The sequence below is a fragment of the Geospiza fortis genome, unplaced genomic scaffold, assembly GCF_000277835.1.
Source record: "Geospiza fortis unplaced genomic scaffold, GeoFor_1.0 scaffold181, whole genome shotgun sequence".
In the NCBI taxonomy this organism is placed as follows: domain Eukaryota; kingdom Metazoa; phylum Chordata; class Aves; order Passeriformes; family Thraupidae; genus Geospiza; species Geospiza fortis.
The window spans coordinates 1,619,735-1,634,056 of NW_005054412.1; the positions used below are offsets into that span (position 1 = coordinate 1,619,735).

The 14,322-nt window shown below is 39.3% G+C and overlaps 1 protein-coding gene across 1 annotated transcript in view; it reads right to left on the reverse strand.

Moving 5' to 3' along the window:
• The window catches only part of KL (klotho), a 40,048-nt gene extending 30,533 nt beyond the window's left edge, over positions 1–9,515 (reverse strand). Inside the window, exon 1 of the mRNA XM_005426376.1 lies at positions 9,390–9,515. Within this exon, the coding sequence (XP_005426433.1) occupies positions 9,390–9,515 (126 nt within the window). The remainder of the gene's footprint in view (positions 1–9,389) is intronic.
• Positions 9,516–14,322: the final 4,807 nt, after the last annotated feature.

Here is a 14,322-nt window from a genome sequence, read left to right on the forward strand (position 1 = left end):
ATCTACTGCAGACCAGGAGTTAGTCCTGTTAATTGTCAATCTTCCTACGTTCCTACAAGATGGTATTTTCATTGTGGACCCAACAAAGGGTGTCACATAAAAGCATGAAACATTCTGAGCAAGACACTGCAAATGCTTTTTTAAATGATACAGTAAAGAGGAGACAATGATAAGTGATATTACCATGTCAGAAAAATTCGGACTTGCAGGGAATTTTAACAGAAATACAAAAAATATCTCGCTGAAAAAACAAAATCATTCCCGTATTTATGATCCTGTGTCTACTATCTGCCAGGAATTAGGAAAACTGGATTATAAAATTAGGAAGAGCCTCAAGGGTATCAGATTCAATCCAGTGCTTCTATGGGCAATATATGACACAATCCCATTTATAACCTGATCCAGATTTGCTTTAACACAGGCTAGCTATTTTGTTCATACTACTCTCTCTCTGGAAGATGTCTAGAGAATCACAAATGGTTTTCTTTTTCCCCCGACTTTCAGGCTGAATTTACTCATGGTCAGTCCAAACACTTGTTCTTGCAGCAAAACTTTCCCTGCACTTAGTTATTTTGCTTCACTTGTTTTTACCACTGATCTATTTATAGATGTGAAGTATATTCTCTCCTCGTGCTCTTGCTCAGGTAAATAAGCCATGTTCTAGTAAGTAATTCCTCATCTCTGCTGGAAAAATCACCTGATATAGACTAGAAACAAATGTGTCTTTGTCACAGTTGGATTATATTCGCATCTGATGGTCATGCTGTGATCAGCAAGTTCTCTTCTTACAGGAAAAAAAATTTGAGTCTTTCTGTTCCATCTGTTTATTATTTTGATTATCCTTTGCACTGGCACTGTTTCCTCAATTTTAGCTCATGCTCTAAGTAGTGCAATCATAGCCTGTGCCAAGGCATGGGAGTTAAAATACATTAAGAAGTTCAGCTGTGAACTGCCCTTTGAGACTGATGCTTCTACTTTCAGCACAACTCACTATGACATTTGCTTTAGCAATTTCCTAGCTACAGCTGAACATTCTCCTCTTTCTCCACTGAAACAGTAACTCTCCATGTGCCACCATTTCAAGGGTCTTACTGAAAATAGAGATTGATTACGTTTATCATATTTTCTTTTTCTAGACAATCAGTTATCACAGAAAGCTATCAGATGGGCCTGGCTTGACTTCAATACTGTAAATTCATAGCATTTTATGTTCATTGCACCTGCAGTTACCAACATTTATCTAATCCTCACCCTCATTAACCTTTCCTGTCTATGAATCCCAGTGCTCAACATGATCACTTTTCTTGACAGATCTGACAAAAGGCATTTTGCGAATGTAATTTTTTTAACTCTCTTTTTCCCCACTACCTGATGGTTGTATGTCTTTCCTTGTGCTACTTTTTCTTAGGCGACTGGAAGATATCTGTGTTTTGTTTTAAAATAATGAGGTTTTATTTATTTTTAAGACCAGAATGCACATTTTTAAATTTTCTCCTTAGCATAGCTAGTAAATACCTATTCCATTACTTGATGTGAGGTTCAGTAAAGTCCTTGCAGAAAATAATGGGGCTCCTAAAGGAGAGACAGTCCCCCACACAGAAGGGGACTGTGGTAACTAGTATATGTTTGTATTTGCATATCAGTTCCAACTACTGGTAAAAAGACTGTGTTATTTTAAAGGGGGGTTTTTTGTTTGTTTTGGGGTTTTTAATGTTTTAAACAGTATTTTACAAGGACTGCTCTCTTTATATTTTGGAAAAAAGCACAAAATGCCTCCAGCAGCCAGAGTGGGTAAGCAGCAGATAACTGGGAAAAAGGAATGAAGAGCTGCAAGATGGGGCTACTCAATGCCCATGACATCTTACAAGGGACACCATGGCTATTTGCCTGTTCTGGCTTTACAGGACCAAACAGGTGCTACTGACCACTCTTGCAGGGGGGAACATCAGCTGCTTTCCTGGGTTGGAAGAAGGACTCAGCCTCCTGCCCAGGGAAACCAGGGGACAGTATGTGATACAGGTCTTCCCCACAGACATGCAGGATACCACATGCCTGAAATAGGGAAGACTCAGGCAAAATTTGCATTTGATCCAGACCATATGTCAGAGCTCACCCTCTGAAAAGTCACAGGAACTGAAAGCACTTCAAGCAAATCCTTCAGCCCCTCAGTACTCCCCTCCTCTGTCATTAACTGAACCTCTCCACACTCTAATTAGACTGAAGGTGAAAATCTGTCTACAAAAAGTCTGGGCTTGAGTTTGCCACCACAGGTTTACCTATACCCCACAGACAGAAATGGGACAATTATGGCATTTTTGGTCCGAGAACAAGAGATACCATGCTCACTATTCTCCATTACCTGGAAAAGGAACCTCAGGTGGCAAGCTCAAAGGTAGGTTTCTCTGGTGAACACATCCTAAAATTAGCTCAAGCGTGATTGCTATTCCCTTCATTTACTTCCCCAGTCTTCAAGGGAGATGGCTCTACTGCATCTAATAGCAAAGCCCATGCATTGCATGCCTCCCTCTCCACCATCACAAGCCCTCACACAGAGCTGCTGCACAACCCTGGAGCTGCTGGCCCATCACTTCACATTACATAGCCCTATGCAAAAGGATTGCAGGCAGGCAAGGACATCATAGTCCATGTCTTTACTCTCTAGTTGTGGTGCAGAGCCAAAGTACATACAGCTCCACCCTGGTCAGCCCAGCAGACAGCTGCCTCAGAGCTGGAGAAAAAGTCCTAGCTGCTCTTCCCTCTGGGATCACTGGGAATGCTGCCAAACCACTTTAAAAGAAGTATCTTTATGCTAAACAACATTTCATAATGGTTACTGGAAAGCCAGCTATTGCAAGGCCAAGCAGATGCCAAACTGTGTCTCAGAGCTGATGCAAACACTGCCTGGAAGACCAGCACAGTGATGACACTTCTAAACTGTGGGACAGGAGTAATATTCCATACTACAGCCTCACTCAAAAGTAGCAAAATGTCCTGCTGCTGACAGCTGTAGCTGAGGGTGGTGAACTCTGGGTACTTTAACATTGTTTTTTCAGCCATTGGGTAGGTACCATTTGCTACTGATAACCTTTGCAGGTTGAAGACTGTCCCAGCTGTACCCACAAATTATTGCCATGCTGTACAGAATACACAAAGATGAGTGTGGGGATTCTGCAGGCTCTGATCTTCACCCAGCTCTTCTATGAGCCCCATGAAAACCAGCTCAGGTGGTGGCCAACTGACACCAAAACAAATCATTCTCTATGGGCCATATCCAGCCTTGGTTAGGCAGACTGGTCTTCCTTGCATATTCTCCTGCATTCTCACACAAACTGATTAAAAAATTACTTGCATATCTGCCAGACTACTCTTCAGTTAAACCATCCATTCAATAGTCAACAAAACAAAAGACAGTTTTTTCAATTAGAACAGGTGTTTAGCTGTATCCGAACTACCATGTTATGCTACGGTTGCAATAATGTACATTTTTTTTTTACTATTTACATCAGCAGTGTCATTCCTCCGGTGCAGAACTGCAGTGCTTTCATTGCCCACACTCCAGAATCACACCCAATGCCTACATATATATATATATATATATATATCCATATATGTATATATACATATGAATATGTATGTATGTCTTCTCTATGTATTCTAGTCTTTGAAGATTTTGAGACACAAAATCCTCTGGGCTGGTGCTTCCAAACCTTTGTCCTGATGCTCTGGGATGGTGCTTCCAAACCTTCTGTATAGTTATTGCACAAAACAGTAGTGAATTATTCAGGGGTGGAGTGGATAATTAATCTTACCAGAAACATAATGTGGGGACTGAGAACGTACTGTTTTCTTACACTTGTACAAGAAGAATAGAAGAGTAACTACAGCAGGTGTCCAGCCCATCTCATTATCATTGAAGCAGTTCCGGAACAAGGTGCTTCAGAGAAAAATCTTCAGCTGCTTGCACCAGTCACTCAAAAATATGGAACTGCTTTATTATGTAACAAAAAAAAAAAAAAACCAGACTGCCTGGCAGCTCGTCATTGCTACTGTTCCTATTTTATGTCCAATGTCAGTGTTTGTGTCACAGCAAGCCTCCCTCCCTGACAGTTAACAGTTTATTTTGGTAAAAAATAAACAATGTTTTTCACATACCAATTAAATGTCTTGTCTCTGTATACTTCCCAGTATAATTTTATGCCCCATGACACTCAAATAGCTCACTCAGGCATTTCCATGTGGTCTTGGGTCTACAAAATGCTAGTGTCCCATAGCTCTTTCCAGACCCTCCAGGTCCTTTCCCATATTGGGAATGTGCTGCTCCAATGTACATTTGACCCTTTTAATCTTTGCTGTCTTTGTAGTTCAGTCTTCCATACTCAATTCATCCCTACAAACATATTTCCCAGGAGCACTCACTCAAACTGAACAATTCTAAAGCAAAAAACAAGAGATTCAGGAATCACCAAGCTTAGTTGTCTGCAATACTGCAGCAAGCCCCTAGCCCCAAACACTACACAATAATGGCTATTATATGCTCCCTCCTGGAGAAGTGAAGGCTCCCTCCATAGCACCTTCCAGTGCCTACAGGAAAGCTGGAGAGGGACTTTTCACAAGGGCATTAGACAAGGGGGAACAGCTTTAACCTGAAAGGGAGAAGATGTTGATTAGATCTTCAGGAGAAATTTGAAGGTGGTGAGGCAGTGAAACAGGTTCCCCAGAAAAGCTGTGGATGTGCCATTCCTTTGATCAAGGTCAGGCTGGGCAGAGCTTTGAGCAACCTGATCTGGCAGAAGGCGTCCCTTCCTATGTGCACAAGTCTAGAAGATAAGCTGTGGCCCCTCTGATTTTTATCATTCCTTTTCAACCATGAGCATCCATAACTCTTGGGTGCTCCCTCCCCCTTGAGGACAGGATGTCACATCATGGCAGGGGGTTTGGAACTAGATGATCTTTACAGCTCCTTCCAACACAAACCATCCCATGACTCCGTTATTCCATGTTCATAGCATTATGAGCCAAAAAGCGAATTCTAAGATATTTAACACAAAAAAACATGCCAAATGCTCCAGATGTCATAGCAAGCCACAGGAATAAACCAGGAAAAGCAAAGATATCATCACAATCCTAAACCCTTGCAACAGAAGGCAAATTATTTAGGTAAAATAATTTTTTTAGTGGGAGCCTGACCACAGCACAGAGAAAGGGATAAAGAGGCCTAACAATAAACAACACTGTTCCTTGACAATTTAAATTCTTTCCTGACCATGAGTCAACAAAAGCAGCTCCCACAGGCCAGCATCAATATAAACCAGACCAATGCCCACTCCCTCTGGTTTCTACAAATCTATTCCAAATTACCAGAAACACAGGAAACATTACTCTCCAGACGAGTCCAGCTTGGGTAAAGTGAGATCTGACTGGTGTGATTTAGAGTTCCTGCCTTTCATGGCTTACTCTTACAATGCTCTTGCTATAACCATTTCACCACCAACCAATTTTGTAGTAGTCTCTATTTCATTATCCTAAGCTGAGCTATGGAAAAAGGCTGTATCTGAACTTCCCTGTGCTACACTTTGCTGGTTCTAAGAATCAGAATGACTGTGCCAAATTGATGCTGCTTTTATTAGAATTTTTCCCCCTTTTAAGTAACTGCCTCCTTCAAGTACCACTTTTCTTTTACCAGAAAAAGGAAAGAGGAGCTGGATAAATGACTGAATAATTACAGTTTCACACAAAAGTAGCAGAAGCAGCCCAGCTACAAATATGAGATACAGAGTAACCTTTACAGTGCAAGAATTCTGTCCTGACAGCTCCATTTTATTTCTTTCATCAAAAAATAAAAAGCATCAATCTCCAGCTTCAATAAGTCAGTCATATTGCAGCAGGTTAAACAGCAATTTCACAAGGGTAAACTGACCCAATCTGAAGCAGTGGGCACTCACCCAGAGAAAGAATACAGAAGGCAGAGTGTGAAATGACTGACTCACTACATCAAAATGAATTTTTTCAGTATCACATTTAAAGGGAAAACCGAAAATTTCTACAGCAAAAACAAATTATTTATATTTATTTCCCCTAGTACACAACTTTTTCTAGAAAACTGAAGTGTCTCAAATATTTTAGTTTCAATGAATCAGCAAATTCCAGTTTCAAAGGTTTTAGATTTTTCTGATTTGCTCTAATGACATTATATTACTTGTGAATTTGGGAGGTATTAGGAAGATTAGAATGAGCTAGCTGAAATGACAAGAGGTTATGAAGAAAAAGGGATTATTTTTTTCCACCAAGCATATAATTAAGATGCAAAACTGCAGCTGAATCATATTCTGCAGCTCTGTTCCCTGTGTGGTGTACCCCAATATTCTCTTTCAAAACAAGAGATGTTCATAGCTGGCAAGGGAAGCACGATGAAAAACTGAGTTCAAGAGCTCCTTCAATGTATTTTCAAGGTCTTGCATTTCATACACAGAGATGCTGTCTGAATATGGGAATGCACATTTTCCTCAAGATTCGGAGAATGCATCTATTCAATTTGCTAATTTACTTAACTGCTTGAAAGTGACAGGGTTCCCCAAAAAGCTAAAGGGAAACTTATTTTCCTTAAGCTCCTTTGAGAAACCTAGATCTAAGGTATCATCCCTCCTTTCTTTAGCAGGTTACTCATGGTGTCCCCCACTCCCAGTGCTGGAGTGGGCAACATGGGCACAGCAAGTGGACACCATAAGCCACAACAGACTTCGAAGAAGACTCCATCCTGAAAACCACCAGTCAATTTCCTCAAAATAATTCATACCACATTTATTAAAAAAATGAAACAGGGAATAAACAACTCACCCTTGAGGACTCCAGGCCATCTCATTTCATGCTGATTTTAATTTTTAATGCTAAATACACACATGAAAATGGAGTATTGCCTCATAAACACAACTCCTGTATTCCCACTCTTGGCCAGTCACCCCCTAATCTCACCAGATCCTCATACATTATCTGTTTTCCCAATACTCTTTCTTCCTATCACCCCATGTTTTGTTACAACTCTTTTTGGCCTGGATTTTGCCTCCTGAGGGCATACATAACTGGTCAACTGGTGTGGTGATCGTTCTCTCTGCAAGCATCATTTGTACCCAAGCTAACACTGCACTGTCACAGGAAAACAAATGAAGAATTAAGTAAGTGTGTTACAAAGAGCCACCACTGTACAGCCAGGTGTCAGCTGAACTTTCTTTTCAACCATAAGGTCAGATTTGTTCAATTGATTTTTAAGCAATATGTTCCTACAAAATAAATTTTCATAAAAAATCACCAAGCTGACAATGCAATATTTTTCCAACCTACTTTTTCAAAATAAAAGACTTGCTGCATTATTCTACCATTTCCATATATATCTGAGGAACCACAATTAGAGTAATTAATCAATAACTATGTTCACCAGTTCCATGCCTGCAGGAAAAAAATTATGTCATTTCTTAAAATGCTGGAAGTTAAACAAACAAACTGAGTAAACTTTGCCCTCAGCTCTGAAAAACAACTGATCCAGTGGAGCTACTACATATTCAAGAGAACAAGAAAAAAGCTGACTGAGAAAAGGCATTGGAAAATCACTGTGAACTCTTACCAGAATGTGTGACCAGCAGCTGAAAGTCTGTCCCCTTCCCCCACGCAACCATTTGAAGTCTTTCCTAGGAGCAGGATCAAAACAGATGCTACTTTCTTCCCAACTGTAAAGCAAACATCTTGTAAAATATAATCCCAGTGGTACAAACATTTTCTAGGCCTTAGGAAGAGCATTAAACTGATAAACGTACAAAAGGATACCTTGGGTTGACTTTTGGACGCACAAAATTGCAAGGCATTTCCATAGGATAGTCTCTCCCAGCCAATTTTGAACCATTCAGCTGTCTTTAGAGTTGTGACTGAAAACAAAAATCCAACCTCAGCTGTCAGCCTGAGAGCTAATGTGCAAGTAACAAACTGATCACGCGTAGACTGAAGTGACAGTCCCCTGGCAATGTGCATGGTCCCCTGTCAGCTCCCCACATTGCTGAAGATTGCAGGGTGTCTTGCAGCACTCCCCAGGCTGGCCAGATCCCGAGACGGACAAAAGCTCCTGTGCTTTCCATCATGCAGATGTCACAGAGATCCAGCTGTCAGGTGGCACTGGAACCACCTGTGGCCCCAGTCCCTACATCAATTGTTCCTCTATCAACTGTGTAAACAGCATGTGTAAAAATTTCAATAACTGGGAGAATTTAGAATATGGGTTGGGGTGTTTTTAGAATGAAGACGAAATTAAGCTTTAAACTTTTGCAATTTTTCGTAATACAGAAGTCTATCTCTTCTCAAATTAAACATACATAAAGATGAAGCAACACAAATGGGCTTCAATGTGGCCAAATCCATATATTCTCAAAGTCCTTTTTCTTATTCCAGTGTGCATCTCAAAGGATCCTTCCTGACAAATCTTCAGGGATACACACCACAAATTTAACAGGCCAGGCTTCTTATGAGAGTTTTGTGCTGTCAGATTAGAGGTGCAGCTACAGCAAGCCAGAAGCTGCCATCACTGACAGACTAAACAAAGTGTTTACTGTTAATACAGACTGTATTTTGTTCTTTACATTGTGTTACTATCCGACACGCAAAAATGCAAGCACACTACGGTTCTCTAGGTGAAGCAAGAAAGAGGAAGTTTATTCTCTGACTCTAACATTTATAGTTTTCTAAAAGTGACAGTGGATTGGAGGGTGATAGGGACACCTCTCCAATGACACTGGTCAAACCAGTAGTCTATCAACTTTCTCTTCTTCTATAAAAGAAGACAAAACAATCAGTTATTTACAGAAAGTGTCTGGAAAAGTTCACCACAAGAATGTCTATATCAGAAGGCTTAGAAAATCTTAAAAAACTAGGGTGACAACATTGAATGATGTTCTCAGATTTAGACCATGCCTTATATCATTCTGTTAAGAATTCTGCAAAGCAAAGAGGAAGATTTCACATTTACTGCTACTGTCACCTCCACTGCCACCAAATGCATCGTCTATTTTCCTAAACTGCTCTAGCTGCAAGATGTTTGTTCCTACCATTAATACTAAAAGGCCATTCCAGCAGCTTTCTTCCAAAGCTATCCATGACTTCTAAGAGTCAATCTAACTGTATTTATATCCTTTTGTGTGTGTAAGCATTTTTAATTCTCAATTTTCTTCCTGTCATTAATATTTATGTCCAGGAGTATTTACAGAGAGCAATAGCATGAGTCTAATTCCTTCCCTTCTTTAGTATCATTATCTTCTACTCATCCCATTTTACTAAAGGCTCCAGTCTCTTGCCATGGCCAATTATCCCTTTCTCCTTTTGTACTTAGTTATTCTTCCTTCTTGACAACTCACCTTCTCCTTCTGTGACACATCTTCTCTCATGTAAAATAATTCAGTTCTTCTCCAGAAGCCAGTCTCTTCTTTCATGGTCATATTCAATGAGTCACCTTCTCCTTCAGAGATCTGTCCAATGTTCATTTTGGTAATTTCCTAATGATCCTAAGATTTTGTCTACAACCATATTCTTCTGTTCCATTCTTCTGATTTAATCTAAAATCCCAGATCTGACTGTGATATTTTTCCATATACTTTGGCAGGCAAATATGCAAGCATGAGTAGTTTTTATTTAATATTTAAAACTGGTAACACACATCCTTTAATTGCTAAAACCTGCCATAGAATCATAGAATGTCTTGGGTTGGAAGGAACCTTAAAAGACATCTAGTTCCAACCCCAATGCTGTGGGCAGGAGGGATGCCTTACAGTACACCAGCTTGCCCAAAGCCCTATTCAACCAGGTCTCATCCTTGTATGTGCAGGTCACCCCCTCTACTTCTTCAGAAGCATGTCCTTGTAATTTCCTCTTCTTTATTTTTACCATCTTGGGGAAAAAAAAATAGAAGAAACTCTCCTGTGAACATTTCTTTACCTACAAGTCTGTACAAGCAGACTCCTTTGATTGCCGGCTTCTTGGCTTTTTTAAAACTTTGCCAACACTGACCTTCAGATTAAGTTCAGTGTTTCATCTGTTCATCAGCAACAACCAAACACACAAATCACACACTCATTTGCAAGGATTATCAAACTGCCTTTGAACTCTGCCAATTACTAACTGAAAGCCACAGGACTCTTCAACTGGAGTTAAGAAAACTACAGATGTGTCTGCATACACATCTGCTTTTCCTGTTTCTCCCAAAGTTAGAAGGACATGCATCACAGTAACCAAAATAATTAAGACTAAATGCCTGCATCCTGTCCTAATGGTCACTGCTTGCTGACATTGCCATCAGCTGTATTGACATATTCACTGCTTCTAACTGGATGAAGAAATAATGAAAGATGGAGGGAAAAATATTTTGCTCCCCAGAGCACATTGGGAAGAAGAGCTGTTAATAAGTGTGAGAACAAACCTAAGCTAAGCACAACTTCAACCATAGCAAGAGAATCAGAATTTGACCTTCTAGAAGATGGGTACAGTATGAGCCAAACAACCTCCTCTTACATGACACAGCATTTCTTCTTTACAGAAGACAACATTTTCAAAAGGAAGGACAATCTCTGCACTTCCAAACTGCTGATGGTTGCAGAACAGAGGTTTCTACCAGACCTATCACAGGAAAAAAGCTCTAAGAGCTCCCAGCTTTCAGCCAAAAGGGAAATGCAGGCACTAAAAAATGGTGAACTATCTTGAACTACTATAGATGTTTCACTAGCTTTATTACCCAGGTCCCAAGTACAGCTAGGAATTATGCCCACCAACTACCTTTAAGTACTGGAAACTGACCATAGAAACAAGGTGAAATGGAAACTGAAAAAGCTTGTAACATAAAGGAGTACAGAGTGACGAGTTCTAGCACAAGCTTCATTTTGGAATCCCCAAAACTACAACAAATACAGAATCCCTTCTGTTTGAGGAGAGGGGTTGAAGGGAAGAACGAAGAATACCTCACATCTTATGAGGCTTTATTAGTGCAAAATGGAACAGTATCAAGGAGCTTTAAACTCATGTACCCAGTGAGATTTTACCAGATGCGAATTCTACGTTGCCAATTTAAATACCCCTATCTGCATCAAACTGCTGTTAACCAGCAATTATTATCTTCTCAGCACTGAGCAGAGCCCTGCCCAACATGAACAACTGCTATTTAAAAAGGAAGCATACTGGACTACCTTGGACAGGAAACTGAAATATCACCTAGGTGCCTCCAGCAGCAGCTACAATGATGATTAGAAATCAGGCAGGTGGCACTTAAAATGAGACATGAAAACACAGATTTGGGGCTGCCAATGGAATTTACCAAGATTCACAGCTATACAGCCACAACTACCAAGCATTAAAAAACTTCAAAGACAAAACAAACAAACAAACAAACAAACAAACAAAAAACACCACCAGATTAAAAAACAGGCTCTCAAGAAATCCCCATCCTCATAATGAACAGCAAAAGAGTTGAGGTGCGACTTAACACACCTACAGGCTTGACCTGGTTTTCTTCCACACAAACAAATTCTGCTTCCATTCCATTTCAGTCGCTTCAGTGTGATCTTTCCAGGTCCAGCCTGTTGAGTTTTGCTAAGATTTCCTATAATCTCTAAAATTTTTTTACAATGGATTTTTTGTTTTGTTACAATGTTTGTTACAATGGAATATTTGAAAACAACAATCCTTTTGCAAACATGTATGGAATCAGGTAGGAATAGCAAAAGCAAAGTTATGTAATCTATCTTTGGAGCTAATTTTAATAAAAAGAGTATTCTTGAAACCCAAACGCTTCTGTTTATCACATTTTAAAATGAAACTCACTGCATTTTTTTTCTTTTCACGATTAAAACTTAAAAACAACTTGCTATAGCTTTTAATATAATTTGAGAATATAGCCTAACTTTTGGCAGCTCCTTGCACAGAAAACTGCAGCATCAGACCTGAACCTTCACCACAGTTTGTCTGCCCTTCTTTGTCAAATCTGGAATCTGAAAGAAACCTGATTCAAATGGTTAGTGAGTAGAATGATCACCAGTGCAAACATATACAACCCAACTAATACTCAAACCCAGGTAAGAATCAATTTCTTCTTTGTTCTTCTTTGAATTATGCCTTAAGAAAGCAAGAACAGGAAAAAAATACTATTACTTAGCAGTATTCCTCCTTTTTTCTAAAAATTAGGTATGCTTTCACAACTATGATGAGCTATGTTACTTTCAGAAAAATCCCAAATCATTCCATTTGCATTGAGTGAAAGTTTGAAGGCCATCTCAATTTTGAAAGAAACAATACACGCCAAGAAAAGACCACTCTCCTACGCTGAAATTACTGATACTTTATTAGGTTTAGCACTGAAGGTCAACAAAAGAGTTCTTACCTTCTGTTTTGGAAAAAGTTTTGGAATAGTAATCAGTCTGTTGCTATGTGACTGGTTTCCAAGCAGCAGTTCCACTCACTTCTTCGGGGAAACGATGTGTTCCTCTGTTTCTGCAAATGCTGTTTATATTGAGTAAATCCAAGTATGTTCAACTCAGACAACATACTGTGAACCATTAATGAAAAAACGCATTTGCAAAAACCAGAACATAATACACTGACCTCTCTCAACTCCTATTTGGAGAAAAGAGATGCATCATATACATGACAGATTGCTGGCATTACATTTTCTGGCTGTTGACTTGAGAGATTGCCAACTTTTATGAAACATACTTGATCCATTCAATTTATTTTGTGAATAAACATGAACAGCTTCCTCCATTTATTACCACATCTGAAGGGCTTAGACATCTCAAAAGCGACAAGTGTCAGTGGAAATAGTATAAAAGGATGAAATTTTCACTGAATACTGATGAACATCCCTCAAGAACACAGCAAGAATGCATTAATAAAATAATTTTTCCTTACAAGTTTTTTACACTATTTTTATTTGGTCCTGTCTATAAAAAAGTGTCTCTGACAATTTAGCATCTGTTATGACTCACTTAAGGAAGTTCAGAAAAATGAGAGGTAATTAAAAAATTCAGTACAATATGATGAAATTCATTCAGGCTGAATTCAAACATCATTACTTAAATCAAACTTCATTGCCCTTTTCACCAGCTCTGAATTGAACAACCTAAATTGAATCAAACTCTTATTTGATTATTTCTTCAGATAATAAATAAGTTGCTCAGAAAAACAAAGCCCCAAATCCACATTTATATCTGTTGAATTTTAAAGAACTTACAGGAAATTATTTTGCTTTTTAACATAATCAGAATCCAGTAAAATAAATTAGGAGGCCCCAGCTTTACCTGCATATTGTAAATAAGGGGGAAAAAAAAGTCAGAAATCATGCATATTAAGAGCTAGCCTGCACATTTGCTGAGAATCAATTATAACAACAAATTCTAACTTCAAAAAAAAACTACACATGTTCTGCAAACACAATTTCCCTGGGAAAAAAATAAAATACAAGAATGGCAAAGAGAAGGAAAAAGGATTAAGAAGAAACCAGTGACCAGATCTTATGGCATAAGGAGCAAAAGGTTATACAATGAAAGGGGGTTTTCTTCACATGAGAGGATTCAGCCACATCTTTTGCACTAGGTCTAAGAGGACTGTATCTCCCAGCAACACTGTCCAGTGCTGCACACATCCTGCAGCTCATGTGATAGAACAGTACTGCTGTGCACCCTTCTGATACAAACCAAAGACGCGCATGTTCCCAAAAAATGGCCAAACTAATCTATAAAACAATACAACCCACCGACACATACTAAAGAACAACATTCAAGCTGAAAAGTCAATCACTCTAGACCTGTGTAAGACACTTTAATTTCCATGTGAAATGTAATTCTCTCTTTACCATCTATGGTAGAACTTTAATCTTTTCTTACACAAATGCACAGCCTGATATGGATATCAGGCTGTGGAAGCCATACTATGTAGCTTCCTCCTACTTCACTGTTTGCACAAGTTGGAAGGTCTAATATTAATATGCTACAGAGAAGCAAAAAGGAGAAGGAGAAACAGATGAAAGCTGTTCACTTCTCTGTGCTGAAGAGCTAGGCTCTACCTCTGCCTCCATGAGCTCACATCCCTGGAGAAGTCAGGGATGTGAGCTCCTCTGCATATAATGCATGTCCCTGATTTTCTCTGCAGGTGATCTGAGATCTGGGAATATGACTTTTAGAAGGGCTGGAAGTATAATGTAACTGACCAATATGCTACAAAGATCACATGCCAGGAAAAGCACACTAACAATCAGTGGCCACTTTGGCTCTTAACTGCATCTGTGTTTCAGCTCCTCTTTCACAAAAT